Below are 16,557 nucleotides of genomic sequence, written 5' to 3'. Positions count from 1 at the left end.
ATCAAGCATTGCATCAGGATCATACGGTAATCAAATTTTCAGTTTTCAAGGAGGAAATTTAACTACTCATGAAACTTCCCTACTTTCAGTAACTATTTTCTCTATAGATAAACCAATTCAGATTCTCAGATAAGAAAAAGTCAATATTTATTCTTCAAATTATGGTATTCACTCTTTAAATTTGTAGTATTATTGTGAATCATATTCATCCAATAACAAAGGATATAAAAAACAAAAACATTTCTCAGGGGTGGAAAGTCCAAGGACGCACCCCCCAATTTAGTACAAAAATAAATTCATTCTCGCATATTCAGCACTTTTGTTAACCATTCTTGAAGACCCCTCCACCCAAAATTTTTTTTGAGCACTCCCCTCACAGATCATCGCCCCCCACCCATCCGGGCAGCCCTGCATCTCTTGTATCCTTGTACTTCAATTCACCTACGGTATTATTTTTATGTGAATAATTATTGTTTTGAAGCTGGTTTGTATATGAAATGTTCAAGATGTAGAATGTTCAATGACCATGCATTAAAAAACATATTAAACACATTTTTATTTTCTGCTTACACAGGTATACGTATGCTGTTCGTGGTAGTGGGGGAGTTTTTCATATGCTGGACACCAATCCATATTTTGAACACCGTCTACCTGTTCAATCCAGACTTTTTCCGAACCTACCTGGGAAATTATCTGTACCTGGTACAGATTCTAGCTTATGTCAGCTCCTGCTGCAACCCAATCACATACTGCTTCATGAATCGCAAATTCCGACAAGCATTTCTTAGCATATTCAAGTGCTATCAATGTGCAAGGTGAGTTTATGCTTGCATGCAATTTTACATGCAAGTTTTTTGTTTTTTGTACGTAAATCATGAACTAATCTACTAAACCTTATTCATTTGTGGAAATTGAAAAATTAATTTAATAGAATTCCAACGTAAACTATATACGTATTATTTGATAATCTCGTAGACTACGATTTCAATGCATTCAATTGTGATACCATATCGTGTCAAGGGAATGTATACGGTAGTCTATCATACCTTGAACAGCTGTGATACTGGAATTTCAGACTAAAAAAATAATATATGAAAGTTTATAAACCTTGACAACTATTCATGCAGTGAGTGCACCTACCAGTGAAAATAAAATGCACTAACTCAACAGCAATATCTGATTTTATATTTAAAAAATAGGTACCGGTGTAGGCCTATACCATTTCAAGGGAGAATAATTTAGTTTCATCAATAAAATTCAAGATCCTGAAATCTTCATAATATTTTTGGAATGTTTCCACTTCTATGATAGTCAGCAGTTCACTAATTATCAAAAAATGTATCTACGTTATAGCTTTCAATTTATTGTAAAATATACATTAGTTTCTCCTGATAGAATGAATTTTATTTTCTCCTTTGAGAGTCCTCGAAGTCTGTCAATTCAACATCACTCCCAACTATTGGTTTGACTATGTGATTTTGTAAATAAATAAATGAATGAGATAAATTAAACAGATATCTGTTCCACAACATTATTACGATATCATAAACGAAATATTATATTAATGATGAATGTTTTGTCCGAGTCTTATGTTATCATAGTATAGGCATCCAGTGATAGTTAACTGCATCCCGAAGTCCTTTATTTACTATATAGTTTTGCAGAATATGTTGCTGCATATAGTGATAGTTAACTGCATCCCGAAGTCCTTTATTTACTATATATTTTTGCAGAATATGTTGCTTTTGCTCGGGAGCTGCTGTTGACGGACCTTTAGGAGCATGCAGCCAGTTGGAAGAGCCGGGACCATCTGGCCAGAACAACTCTGAACTCTCAGCAAACGATTCAACTCTCTATGTGGGGAGAGGATGTCGATCAGGTATATAAATCATTTGTTTCAAATTCAGTTTTATTTTATTATTGCTTCATATCACCTACCAACAGAGATTTATTCTTCTATAATAATGTTCATTCATCAATTTATCCCAAACACATTATTATTATATCATTTTCGCATGCTTGTTGAAAATAGTGAATTTCTGTATAGGGCACAACCCTGAAAACAAATAAGACTTTTTTGAATTGAATTAGATTTGAATTTATCTCAAAAATATTATTCTGTTTAGCATTGAAAAATCCAATATGTTATCAAATTATGATATCAATCGGATTGATTATGTCTACTGATTAAACAGTTCACGGTGACTTAATAAATGAGTTCTTGAGAACAAGAGTATTCTTGTTGAATAATTTACAGCTGAAATGGTAATTCAAATTAATGTCTCCAGTTTGACAGTATGTAAATGTGTATTATTAAAAATAAGCAAATAAAATGTTATAATTAACATTGAACATTAATTGAAGCTCTCTCCGTCAAGCATTTTCTTTAATTGATTCTTATGAGTTCATTCAAATTTGACTGAATCGTAATGCTAGTGGTTGGAGAGCTTGACTCGGAGAGTTTCTCATAAAATTGAAGACTTGCAATACCAACTCAATGGCCTATCATTACAAACTATGATATTATATTATCATTGTGCCCTTCCCACCCTAGTAAATTTATGAATTTGATTCCTGCCCTTCATATTTCAAATTTCGTGAAAACACTAAATATATCTATATATAGCTGGGTAACTACTTTGTTTTATGTGTTTGTGTGTTGTGTTATATGTTTATGTGTAATGTGTTACATTCTTTCTATCCATTGCATTCACCTCAATTATTATTGGTGGAAGATATGAATGAAGGAACAATAATAGAATGATATTCATAATAATAATAAGGAACAAATTTATCCACATTTATTACATTTGATTATAAACAAATTTATTCAATTCAATGTTGTGTTTGATATAGGCTACATTTTCGTGTACCGTATCACATAATAATATATCGGTATTGGTTGATAATATTATTTCTAATAGATTATATTTATGTTCTTCTAAGGGTGAAAACATAGATAAGCGGGGAAGGTGGAAAGTATATTGTATCAAAGAAGGCAGCTGATAGATAGCTTATCAAATATGTCAGAACTTAGAACGGCGAATGTAGGATGTAGGTATGGTACAAGAAGGAAGCGAAAACATCCATATTATTATCAACCACCTTTTCATCAGCATCATCAGCTATCTTTTTCGATATCCTCTAACTTCGTCACACCACACTTCTCCATTTTTTGACCCTAATGAGATTGATTCTTGACTTCCTCATTTCAAAAATGTTTTTAATTTTGTTTCATTTGCAGAAGTGGTACTTGTAGTAGAATTACACTTTACCATTTTCATTCAGATTCATTTCCGCATTTTTTCGGAAATTAATATTCATTAGTTGTTTTGTATTTGGTGATAATGAATCTAATCTCCTATTCGTATTAGATGAATTTGTTAGGTAATTATAATTTCTCTATCGATTTTTTTTAGAATTAGAATCAATACGATATTTTAAGCTGGAAAGTATGAATGCGAATGTTGTTTGTTTTGCAGAAGTGGTGGTACTGGACGGGAAGAGCGTGTTTAGCAATGGCTGCCCCGGCACGACGAGCCCACTTTCCTATACAGAGTCGTCTGGAAAGAGCATCGATCAAATTTAAACGACCCCGCAAAGTTCTGCTGAGAACAACCTCTTTCTAATCTGTGATAAAATAGTTACTTTGCAATGTAATAGTGCCAATGGCCAAGAACAATAGCCTCCACAAATATAAGTTTAAGTTGCGTAAATGGCTCAAAGTATATAAGGGATCACGTTTCTGCCAATAATAAGGATACTGAGATAGTAGAAAGATAGTAGTAAGGAAAGTGAGATTGTAGTGAAAGTAGAGATAGATAATATGTCATCATATGGTAGAGGTCAACTCGATTCAAACTGGATGGGATCTGGGATCACTTAATCCTCACAGTGAGACCACGACAGTCAAATAAACACCTCAAATGCCACGATTTTCGGAAAGAATTTCACAATTTTCGAAATCACTTCAAAATTTGCTGGAACTTCCACCATCGTATTCTCTTCACATCTTTATCATCTACTAGTAGATAACCCACTCCGCAAGGACTAATAAATAACTTCACAAACTAAAAACTTGACGTAATGGTATCTTGAAGAATTGAAGTTAGGCCTATATAACCATCCTTGGTGAATTAAGAATTTATATGCCAAATTACAAATTAGCCTAATCAGTCCAGTAGTTCAGACGTGATGATGCGTCACTCGTGAATTTTCTATCCCTTACGTGTATAAGCCAGTTCTTTCCTATATTATAGTATAGATGATAGAACATAATATAGTGGATGACTTCCATGTTAATTGAAAACTATGAATTTATGTTATTTATATTAATGGGACTCTATTATCTTAAAATTCTGTATAATCTTGAAGACGTTTTCTATTTATAAATTTCTGACTGCCTGCTTCAATGAGCTTCTGGATTTCGAATGTCAGCTGATGGTAATCAATTGGAAACCCTCATTTTCGAGTACCTACAAGTAGGCCTACTAAAGTGCTTGTTAAATAGTAATCTAGTAATACCGTACCATAATAAGAGGCGTTTTTCAACGATGCAGATCTCTGAACTGGGAAATGCATTATCGGGTTTCTATCACGAGTATTATACAGATGAATGTCTGTACAACATTAAAATTCATAAATGTACACCTTCATAAGAACTACTAACTGATAGATCTACGAGTGGATGGAATAAAGGAAGTGTGGGAATGTTGAGTGCTTTGGAAACTGTTCTGCATGTATCTCTACTCGATCTAAGTCTACTCATATTAATTAGAATCCTTTTTTGTGTTATAAAAAGTTTATTGCTGTTATACCCGAATTTCTCCAAAAGTAGTTGTTTCCATAATTTAGGAGTGAGCATATGCTCAATATACTAGAAAGGTTATTAGAGTGTTCCTGTCAAGTGAATTCGACAGTATAAGAAAGACAAAATAAGCCCGGTTCAATTTCTCATCAAGCTTTGAATGTGTACCTTCCAGAAAAGTCCCAAGAACTTTGTTGAGGTGAATAACGAAAAGTGATTGTGAGATGATGAGTCTCATCCATTGCTATCAGATCAGATTGCGCATGGAACAAAACTGTATTAGATTAGGTTTTTGTGTAATTTGAGGAAAAGTCCGTTCTCATTAAATTAGTCAGTGATTGTGTCGATGTACATTTCAATTTATTTGTCAGTGTGATTCAATCAGTGTTTGACGTCATAATTAAAACACATTATCAGTCTTAAGTCGGTTTTTCATAATGATATTAACGAATACAGTATACCTACATATACATGTTCATGGAATGAAAAATCTTTCAAGTATGCCTATATGATAGGCTGGTCATACACATAATAACTAATATCTAATCTGAGGTACGGTAGGCCATGAATGAGTGTAAATTGTGAGACAGTAGACTACGATACCTAACTCATGCGAAACATTTTTTTAAGTAGTACACCATACAGTAACTGCTGCCTTTTTTGACGACATTGTACTTTTCAAGAAATTACAATTCAAGATAGGGCTCAATGATCGGATATATTAATTATATCTAGAATTTTCTTCATAAATCGTGTATTTTTCAGATTTTCATTAAAGGCTACATATACGGTAATATATTGCAGTGATTGATGGAGTTATGCAACTTATAATAAATATGGATCATGTAACTTATGATATTTTTATTTTGGACAGACCTACGACTCTACATGATATTGTTTTATCAAGCATTGGAATTGTTTCACATATATAGCTGTTCCATAGGTAACTGGACCAAATTATTCTCTTTTACAAAGGACCAAAATAATAATATATCTCTGTTTTATCATATTCAATAATAAGTATTTTCAGATGAACCACATTCTGAATTCAATTCTAAAATAATATGAGTGAGCTAATTAATTAATACTATAATTATATGGTACTGTATTACAATATTGAACAATAAGGTCGTTATGATTGGCAGGGTTTGGTGCATTCATGCTCCTATTTCATGCACAATTTCATAATTACTTTTCTTATTATTATTGAAAGTCTGATCACAATGTTTTATAATAGAACCACCTTCATAGTTTTTTTCTTACCTATTTCATCTACCCTCTATTTTATTGTATTATGAAGTTTAATTTTTCATGGTATACTTTCATGATAAGTTTCATTCCACATGGATGCAAATAGAAACTTTTCTCTCCTCTAGTTTGCTAATGTGATCTAGTATAATGTTGATGACTTAATATATAGGTAGGCTACCTACTATATTATTTTCTTTGATATTTGTAACTAATTAATTCTAACTGTTAAATAATTATTAATTTATTAAGTTTGATTTAATTTCAATTTTATATTTTTTATTATTTTTGTGAATGTTAGGGTATCATAGGTAACAGACTTGTAACAATGTCAATAAATATCTTATCTTAACAATAAATTATTACAACGCAGAGCACAATAAAAACTGTGTACACTCATGTTTTTTCCCTCACATTCTTAATTGATCTTGATTATTCACTCGATAACTCAATTAAAAAATCATTAAATACTGTACCGGAAGTCATGTTAATTTCCCCACATCTTTAGTTATATGCAAAGTACGGTATTAATATGCTGCTAGCGAAAGTTTGTGATACCGTACTTGAAATTCCTCCTATTTTCAATATTCATCCAACATTATTGATTGTGTAATAGCAAGCATCTAATTTGGTCGAAGAGTAGCCTAATAGTATTTGATTACTTTGTTTGGAAATTCAAGTTTTGTAGTCAAAAATAAAAATTATAATGCTTAAATAGAATTAGACCAGAAATAAGCTTGAAAAAGATTTTATCAATATAGCCTGTGGACTAAACTAATGATGTTTGGGTGAAATATATTGAGCAACCTAAAAGCAAAATCCTAATTGAACAGTCAATACCTAGATAATAATATTAAAGACGATTTTTTCCAATTATTATTATTACTGTATACTCCTCATATTATATGCTCAAATATCAAACAGAATAAGGTTAATTTAAAAAGATGATGTATATTTCTCTGTTATGAACTTGATAATTTTAATTTAATATTCCCACACAATCAAGCCTCTTCATGCTCACTCACAAAAGTTTCATGAATTCATCAAAATGAACCTAAAGAAGTTATTATAGTTGGCGACTTAAACGTTTCTCATTTTAGATATCGTAGTGTTCGATCAATATATGAATGAAACAAATACAGTGGACTCCACAGAAAAATTATGTAAACATATTCTCTATGTAAAATATGTCTTATTCGAAAGTGTTCTCTTCGAAATGAGAATAAATTGAAGAATTAATAATATATGTCTTGTACTACTCTAAATCTTATAAGATCTCAATCTCAATATTGTAAAAATATCCTACTATCATGGACGTGTATGAGAAAATTTAAGTAATGATTCGTATACTCTGATAATATAGAACAACAATAAATCGGTAAACAATTTAAAACAGTTAGTAGGTACCGAAATGATAATCTACCATACCGATTCTAATCCTTATTTTCAGTATAACATTTCAAGAGTGACAATTTTCATCAGTGTAATTCTTGTTTAATTCAACTTTGCAATTTTCTATATTATTAACATCTGTAGCTTCAATTTCGACTATAAAATGGATCTTGTCCACCTTAATAAATGTTTTTGAGTGCAATAGATATGCACTCAATCTAATTGGTAATTTGAATTACCTTTTTCTTGATAGATTATTTTTCCAGCCATTTGTCCTTCAAAACTTGATAAAACAATTTATTTATTATACGATATATGTGATAAGCCTATATGTAATGATTTTTTTAACGTCATATTCACATAATTTGGTACAAGTATAGTGTAATCGTCATATTCAATCTTAGTAATACAATATTGATCGAACGTTTTGTATATTACAATATTATTAAATGTATTTTTTATTAATATGTGTTCAATGTGTCCTCTCATCTCCTCTGCATACCTTTTAAACAGTTGTTGTCAAATTGACTTATTGTTTGGCTGACATCAGAAGTTTCTATGAACATACATACATATATTATTCATTATTATACATACATTCACGTACATATATGAACTAAGCCCGCCATCTGTGAGACCGCCTATCCCTGTGGAGAGAGCCCCATAAATATTATAGAGGGAATTGTCGTGTGTCCACTCTAGACTCTCTTTCTAAGTATTTAATATAGATTAGCACCTTCTTTATAACAGTCAATGCAAGTTAGGTATATCTAACAATATAACGTAGCTTAATTGCAACACGTACTCTACATTTGAACAACTGATCATGTTAATTTCCTCCCTCAACATTCTGTAGATCTTATTAAAGTCTAATAGAGTTCGCAAGTATCATGAAGAACAAAATCGCGAAGATCTATTCAAGAAAAGCATTGTAAAAGAAGCAAACTTGTATGAGGTTTTTTTTCTAATTTCTACTTCTACTCTCGATTCATATCAGGCATAAGCCATTAGAGCATGATTTTGGAAAGTATCAAAGGTGGATTGTATCATTAGGTTACTTTTGAGTTGAAAATCTGCTCACTATTAACATTTTTCAGATGAATGAATTTTTTTGCTCATTACAAAACATTGGAGAAGTAAAATCAGGTAGGCCTACGGATTGGAAAATGCTCGAATCATTTATTGGGCAACAGACAATTCATAGAATGATAAGATGGCATATAACCAATACGTATAAGGCTACCTACCTGTCACTTGTACTTCAGTCTTCATCAATCATTCATCATTATTCAAGGACCGGCCTTTGTTTGTATGGAAACTATAAACAGCCATCACTAAATTTTCTATAACTTGTCATATTCTTAATGTCACCATTATATGGATTTCATTGTAAATCAAGTACCTAGTTTCAAAGAATCTGGCATATTCCTTGCAATACTTGGCCTCTTGCAATCTGATGGTATTTGATAACTTTTGATAAAATTGAATAGGTTAATTTGCTTGGTCATGTTCATCTTTCTTATCATTAGTACTCATATGCATTTCTTAATTCTTATAAGGTGACTTTTATAAAAATGCAAACTGGTTTCTATTTTGACTCCTTAGTGTCCTTTTTACATTCATTTCATTCACTTTAGAAGCAATAACTATATATAAGTTCTAACATTGAAAGAAGGTAGCATAATGCTATCTTTCCTCTATATGGTTCTACTCTTAACTCGACTTTCTATTAATTAACTAGTTTGTTTAATAATAATAATAGATAAATCAGAATTTAATTTTTCATTTGAGGTTCATGTCAAAATATCTTGTGTACGATGTACCGGTACCTTATTTATAAAGATCTCTCTGACTTTTTCGTTGACACAAATATCCAAATCCAAACGTATACTAACTTATCATATTGAAATTTAAATACAATTGATGATATAATATTCACCCTTTATTTGTTACTTTTTGGGAAATTATATTGAATCATTCTTAATTTTTCACCAACTCATAAATATATTCATCTATCAGTGTTGGTTTCAATGAAAAGTGAAAATGGACAGTAGACTACAGACCAGGAAGATTGAATTTTACTTGTAAAAGCTTGTCCTATTTTCACAAGATTCAATGCAATCGAGTTTATTCTCCACCTCATGTCTTATTAGATAAAAACAATCATTTTCCAAATAATAGACTACAAATTTCGTATCCTCTCATGTTGAGGAGAATATGTATATGTTAATAAAACTCACTGTACTGTCGTCGTTAACTCGAAAATAAGAGACAACAAATACAGTTTTCTGTATAGTGAAGTCCACATTATAATGGCAGTATTTCATTAGCATTCACGTTCTACTATCCTTTCCTTGTCTACAATTTAACAAAGCAGAATGCGCTATCCTTTTCTAGCTCTGTAACGTTCCAGATCGCTTTCTAACAATGTAGGCATAAACAAAATATTCAATCTCAATTATAAAAATGTATTAAGTATTAAAAATTTATTTTTCGCCCCACTTGGATGTAATGAGCTGGTTTACGTGCGTCATATGGAGGCCGAAAATGATTGTTTTCTGACCAGGCCGGTAAAATTTTTACGGCCCTAGGGCTGTAAAATAACCTTGAAGTCAGCTGATTCTGATTTGTTGTAATAGTATATTTCGCACCTAGGGCCGAAAATGAGACTTTTCTGGCTCGAAATCGGTTTTCAAGTCCGAGGCCGTAGGCCGAGGACTAGAAAAGATTGAGAGCCGGAAAAACATTTTTGCCCATGGTGAGAACGTTATTTTTCGCCACACAGAAAAATAAACAATATACATATGAGAATAATTGTCTATTATAAGCACTTCTGAAAGCAAAAGTGGAAGGTCATAGCTCTAGCAAATCTGAGGTAATCTCAATATCAAGAAATTGTCCAAGTATTTTTATTTTTTATTATGATTTGTCTAAAAGATTATGTAAGAGGTTGAGTTTATACTTTTTATTCTCTCAAATGACAATAAGATGATATTATTATAAATGTTCTAATTATTGAATGATAAACACAAATAATGAAAAGTTTTTGATCAGCTGTTTTAGCACACTTGAAATTTGGCCAATCTGAATGTCAACGGAAGTTTAGGTTAGAAGTTCTATTCTACTCTGAAAATCGAATTATTTGAATAGTTTATAATATATATCTTATCTGTATTTTATTCATCCAAATAAAATGATAGTATATTATTGCAGAATACTTTATTGAATTCTAGAAGCATAAAATGATTCCGTTTCATAAACTATTTTGTAAACACGTTCACATCAAATCAGAATCAGCTGACTTCAAGGTTATTTTACAGCCCTGGGGCCGTAAAAATTTTACCGGCCTGGTCAGAAAACAATCACTTTCGGCCTCCATATGACGCACATAAACCAGCTCATTACATCCAAAAGGGGCGAAAACGTGTTTTTGCCACACTTGGATGTAATGAGCTGGTTTACGTGCGTCATATGGAGGCCGAAAGTGATTGTTTTCCGACCAGGCCGGTAAAACTTTACGGCCCTAGGGCTGTAAAATGACCTTGAATAACAGCTGATCGTGTCCGATCTCACAAAATCATAGAGATAATCTCATAGCGACTGTAATAATCTATATAATTATGTATCGTGAATCGCGGTATCATGTCTATAATATATTTTATGAATTACTGTTTCATAATTTAATATTTATTATTGTGTTTTTGATATCAAACAATAGAATATGATGATATCTCCATAGCCTCAACAATATAATGTTGGCTGCATTGTCCATTGTCAGAAAGGTAAGTATCGCAAGTCTTTAAAAGTGAAGAATCGAATTTGAAATCAAAGTACAATAATTGTATCAATATTTAAAAGTGAGGTAGAGTAATAATTGTTTCTTTTTTATTATCGAATTCCACTTCTTAATGCAATACAATCAACAATAATAATAGGAAAATACAGCAGAGATCTAAAGTTTAAGGTAAGCCTACTGGTGAAACTCAGCCTTGACTGAAAAATTCCTAGTAATTTTTCCGTAATTCATTATTAAAACTTTTAGATAATTTTTCTTCAATATCAAACCATATAGAGAAAACATTAGGCCCACTCAAGATTGAATCTTCGAATGTTTTCTCTATGATTTAACTATTTTCAGAGCAATATTTTGTTGTGAAAATGCCGGCAAACTGGCTTCAAGTTTGCCGCTATAGGCCTACACTATATTATAGTAGCCTACATACGTTACCTGACTTACAGGCCTCTTGATCAAAATTATACAATGGCCGAGAGCATAAAGGCGTAGTACATCAGAACTCAAAGCTTAGTGAATTACAAACATGATCTAGGTTCGAACCTCAGTCAGTGACATTTTTTTTTGTCGATGAATTTCGACTTTTATTAGCTATTTTTTATATTATTTACCGTAATTTAAATTTCAATCAATTTTTTAGATATATTTTGAGACAAAACTGTGAAATATGCAATTATATTATTTTTTAATCACATTATTTCAAAATAGTAATGAAAATTCTATTCATCCATCTATCCATGAGATATTGCACCAGGGGCAAAGCGCGAGCTATAAAAATTCAAATAATTATTCGAAATATTAATAGTATAAAAATATTGTCACTATTGTAAATTATTAATTAGTAATATTGAAATTAATTGACAGTGAAAGTTGTCATAACCAAGATTCAAACTATCAAAATAGGCTGTTTGAATTTTATTTATTTTTTTATTTCTTATATATTGGAAGTTTTTTTTGGTGTGGCGAAAAATAGCATTCACACCATGGGCAAAAATGTATTTCCAGCTCTCAATCTTTTCTAGTCTTCGGCCTACGGCCTCGGACTTAAAAACCGATTTCGAGCTGGAAATATCTCATTTTCGGCCCTAGGTGCGAAATATACTATTACAAAATAGTTTATGAAACGGAATCAGTTTATGCTTCTAGAATTGAATAAAGTATTTTTCAATAAGATACTATCATTTTATTTGGATGAATGAAATACAAATAAGATAGGTATTATTAACTATTCAATTCAATTTTCAGAGTATAATAGAATCTAACCTCAAACCTCATAGTACTTCGTTTATCAGGAAACATGGTACATGGTGAATATTTTGGAACCACTGGGCAATATCCATGGTGCTGAACGTTTTTACAAATAATTTATGAAACGAAATCAGTTTATGCCTCTAGAATTGAATAAAGTATTCTGCAATGATATACTATCATTTTATTTGGATGAATGAAATACAGATAAGATATACATTATAAACTATCCAAATTTGATTTTCAGAGTAGGATAGAACTTCTAACCTAAACTTCCCAAGTCGATGACAACAAGCATTGTTGACGTTGACATTCAGATTGGCCAAATTTCAAGTGTGCTAAAAAATCTGATCAAAAAACTTTTCATTAGCCTATTAATGTTTATTATTTAATAATTAAAACATTTATAATAATATCATCTTATTGCCATATGAAAGAATAAAAAGTATAAACTCACCTCCCACATAATTGAACATAATCTTTTAGGTTATTTAGACAAATCAGAATAAGAAATGAAAATACTTGAACAATATCCTGATATTCAGATTACCTCAGATTTGCTAGAGCTATGACCTTCCACTTTTGCTTTCAGAAGTGCTTAATGAACAATTATTCTCATATATATATTGTATTTTTTCTGTGTGGCAAAAAAAAGCGTTCACACCATGGGCAAAAATGTTTTTCTGGCTCTCAATCTTTTCTAGTCCTCGGCCTATGGCCTCAGACTTGAAAACCAATTTCGAGCCGGAAAAGTCTCATTTTCGGCCCTAGGTGCGAAATATACTATTACTATAGGCTGAAAAAATTTTTACTGATTATACTTTTCAATGTTTTTTTAGTATAGTATCAAGTTATCAAAATGAAAAGTTTTCTTAGGATTTGTTTTGAGATATGAGCGCCCAAAGTTTAAATCTTTGAGACAGATCATTTCAAATTCGGTACCTGAAAGATAAATTCATGAAATTTTGAAAAATTAGATTCTTCATGGTCTATTCAAAAAAAAATCCTGAAAATATCAATTTTTGAGAAACGTATTATTTGAAGTATTTTTTTTCAAACCATGCAATGATGGACTGGAATAAAATTTTAAAGTGATAGCAGTAAACAGTTTGTATAGGCATCCCTATAATAGTCTAAAAGTGAGTGAGTAGAGGGAGAAAGTCAAGTTATTATCAGATTTTGGCATTTTACATGCAGACGGTGCCCCCTGTGGGTTGGGGGAGTTTTAAGTCGACCATCTGACTCAAGAATAATGTTTCAAGCCCAGAATATGCCCACAGTATCCCTGCTTGCCTAAAAGGCACCCCACTTTCCAAAGCCCTTCCTCCCCCTCCCTTCTTCTTCTTCACAATATGCTTTGTAACTTATCAATTCAATAGAATGTTTTTCGATTGACTAAGCTTTGTGCCATTCTTTTTTTCTCTTTTCTTTCTTTAGGCCACCCTTGGCCATATTCTTATTTTCATCATTCTTTGCTTGCATGAAGTGTTGAGCTGACAACTTGATACTTTTTTTTTTGTCTAGTTAACGGTCAGTTCCAGGAATGAATATGATGGCGACTTTAATGCTAAGATTGGCAAAGATAATATTCTGAGGCATGTTGCTGGTAGGTTTACAATTCATGATGGAACGAATAATGACAATGGTAAGTTCTTAGCTAATTTTGCTTGCATGTCAGACATGTTCATAAAAAGCACATGCTTTGACCACAAGAGGGTTCACAGAGGAACACGGAGAGTGCCAGGCACTGAACAGGTGAATCAGATAGACCATGTTCTGGTGTCTAAAAGGCATGCATCCTCAATCATAGATATTATGAGAGAGAGGTCAATACTGTTGTAAGAGAAAGACTTTCTAAGGTACAAAGCAACAATGCTGAGGAAAGAAGAAAGTGGAATGTGAAACTTTTGAAAAACCTCCAGAAGGCTGTAGATTTCAGAAGAAAACTTGATGAGACTGCCAGAAAGGGGTGAGAGACCTAACATAGAGGAACTTTGGACACATGCCAGACAGACCATTGTATCGACAGCAGAGAAGGTCTTAGGGGAGAGAGGGCGAATTCGTAATGAGGAATGATTTGATGATGAATGTGTGGAGACGATAAGAGTCAAAAACAGAGCCAGGGAGGAGCAGATCATGTTTGTGGAGCCTCAAGTTGCAAAACCCTCAAGGCATGAGGTGAGTGAAGCAATCAGGAAACTGCGAAACATCAAAGTGCTGGAGAAGATCAAATACTGCACAGCTCATAAAATATGGAGGGAAGAAGTAGGAAGAACTGCTTATCATCAGCTGATTGGAAGAAGTATGGGAAAATGAGGAAATGTCACAGGAATGGAGCATTGGTCTCATATATATGCCCTATATTTAGAAAAGGGGACAAAAGCATGTGTGAGAGCTACTGAGGAATAACATTGCTCTGTGTAGTGTATAAGATATTTTCATGTAGGTTTATCCTGTCAAACAGAATGATAAGTCCATATGCAGATGGAATCATTGGTGGATACCAAAGCGGTTTTAAGACAGACAGAGGAACGGTGGATCAGATCTTTGCAGTGAGACAGAGCCTTGAAAAATGCTATGAGCATGGAATGGACCTACACAAGCTGTTTCTGGATTTCCAGAGGGCATTTGACAGCCTTGATAGAGGCCAATTAGCTTTTGCTCTGTGGTAGTTGGGTATTCCAGTGGAATTCATCCAGTTGGTGAATGTAACACTTGCAGGCTGCGAAGCAAAAGTCCTTGTAGGAAATTGTAGTAGTGATGGATTTGAGGTTCATTTGGGAGTTGAGCAGGTGACCCTCTCTCAACAATCCTTTTCAATTTAGCGCTGCACTACTCAGTTCAAGTTACAACCTCAGGGCAACATAACTTATAAAATGAAGCAGATTGGAGCCTTATGCTTATGACTTGTTGATAATGGCAAGAAATCCAAGAGTAGGCTACTTCAGGAAACCTTGGTATCATTGGATGAAGAGACCCAGAAGATGCACATGAAAATTAACCAGTCCAAGATGAAATATCTCAAAGTCTCTGCTAGTGAGGGAAGAAGAACTACCCAGAACTTCCATTGTGGAAACTATATTTTTGAGGGAGTAACTGAGTTTAAATATCTGGGCTCAGCTGTTAATAACAAAAACTATGTGAGTAGTGAAATCGCCAATGGAATAATGAGTGCAAATAGAACTTAATTCTGTTAAAAGTACATATTCTGCTCAAGTCTGGTCTCCCATAGCATTAAACTGAAACTCTTATCTGGCCTATTGCTACATACGGATGCGAAGCATGGACACTTCTCATGAATGACATAAAAGCTCTTAGAGTCTTTGAACGAAAAATTATCAGAAGAATATGAGGACCCATAAGAACAGCTGAAGGTTGGGCCATTCAAAGTTATGAAGAGATAAATATACTTGGAAGGGAAGATATTGTATGTTTCATGAAGTCACAACGGATACAATGGCTTGGACATGTTGAGAGGTTGAATAGAGAAGTGTTGCCAAAGGCCATATTGGAGGCAAGAATTGAAGGCACAAGAACAAGAGGGAGACCAAGGAAAATGTGGCTGGAAGATGTGGAAAGAGATCTGCAAGTGTTGGGAATTAGGGGATGAAAGAAAATTACTGGTGATAGAGGCAGATGAAAAGGAATTGTCATGGAAGGCAAGATCCACATGGGACTGTAGTGCTAAAGGAAGAAGAAGAAAGAGACATGCAGACGATGATAGAAGTAACGACAATGTGCCAATGTCCCATGGGTGACATGCTGATGGGGTGACTAGTTGACAAAAGCAAGCAAAATGACACATAGTTGTGCACAGCATTGACAGGATGTCACCTAAGAATCCAGTAGGTGACATGTAGATAGTGTGACAGATGATGTTAGCAAGCGAGTTGACACTCTGTCATCCGACAGGATGACACCTGCAATTCCAGTAGTGAGATACTGCCGTGGTGACTAGTTAACCGTAACAATATATTTTCAAGAGGGGATAAGTTGTTGCCTGTGGTCAAAATGTCAAGGTGACAATTAGTGTAGATGGGTGTACTAGACGAGTCACCAACCCGTGCAG

At 33.0% G+C, this 16,557-nt stretch overlaps 1 protein-coding gene across 1 annotated transcript; it reads left to right on the top strand.

The window, feature by feature from the left end:
* The first annotated feature begins 582 nt into the window (after positions 1–582).
* LOC120350274 (cholecystokinin receptor type A-like) lies at positions 583–3,589 on the top strand. The gene is made up of 3 exons (XM_039422871.1): positions 583–815; positions 1,734–1,879; positions 3,483–3,589. Exons 1-3 carry the CDS (start codon positions 583–585, stop codon positions 3,587–3,589), a joined length of 486 nt encoding a protein of 161 aa, XP_039278805.1.
* The last annotated feature ends 12,968 nt before the right edge of the window (positions 3,590–16,557 follow it).

This window comes from Nilaparvata lugens, chromosome 3 (assembly GCF_014356525.2).
Source record: "Nilaparvata lugens isolate BPH chromosome 3, ASM1435652v1, whole genome shotgun sequence".
NCBI lineage: Eukaryota > Metazoa > Arthropoda > Insecta > Hemiptera > Delphacidae > Nilaparvata > Nilaparvata lugens.
This window is presented reverse-complemented; position numbering and strand designations above follow the sequence as displayed.

What these genes read in the sequence shown, in the direction of transcription:
- LOC120350274 (XM_039422871.1), top strand. Translation starts at nt 583, where the DNA reads ATGCTGTTCGTGGTAGTGGGGGAGTTTTTCATATGCTGGACACCAATC. An exon ending in AAGTGCTATCAATGTGCAAG is followed by an intron (nt 816 to 1,733) that starts GTGAGTTTATGC and finishes ATATTTTTGCAG; the next exon opens with AATATGTTGCTTTTGCTCGG. An exon ending in GGGGAGAGGATGTCGATCAG is followed by an intron (nt 1,880 to 3,482) that starts GTATATAAATCA and finishes TTTGTTTTGCAG; the next exon opens with AAGTGGTGGTACTGGACGGG.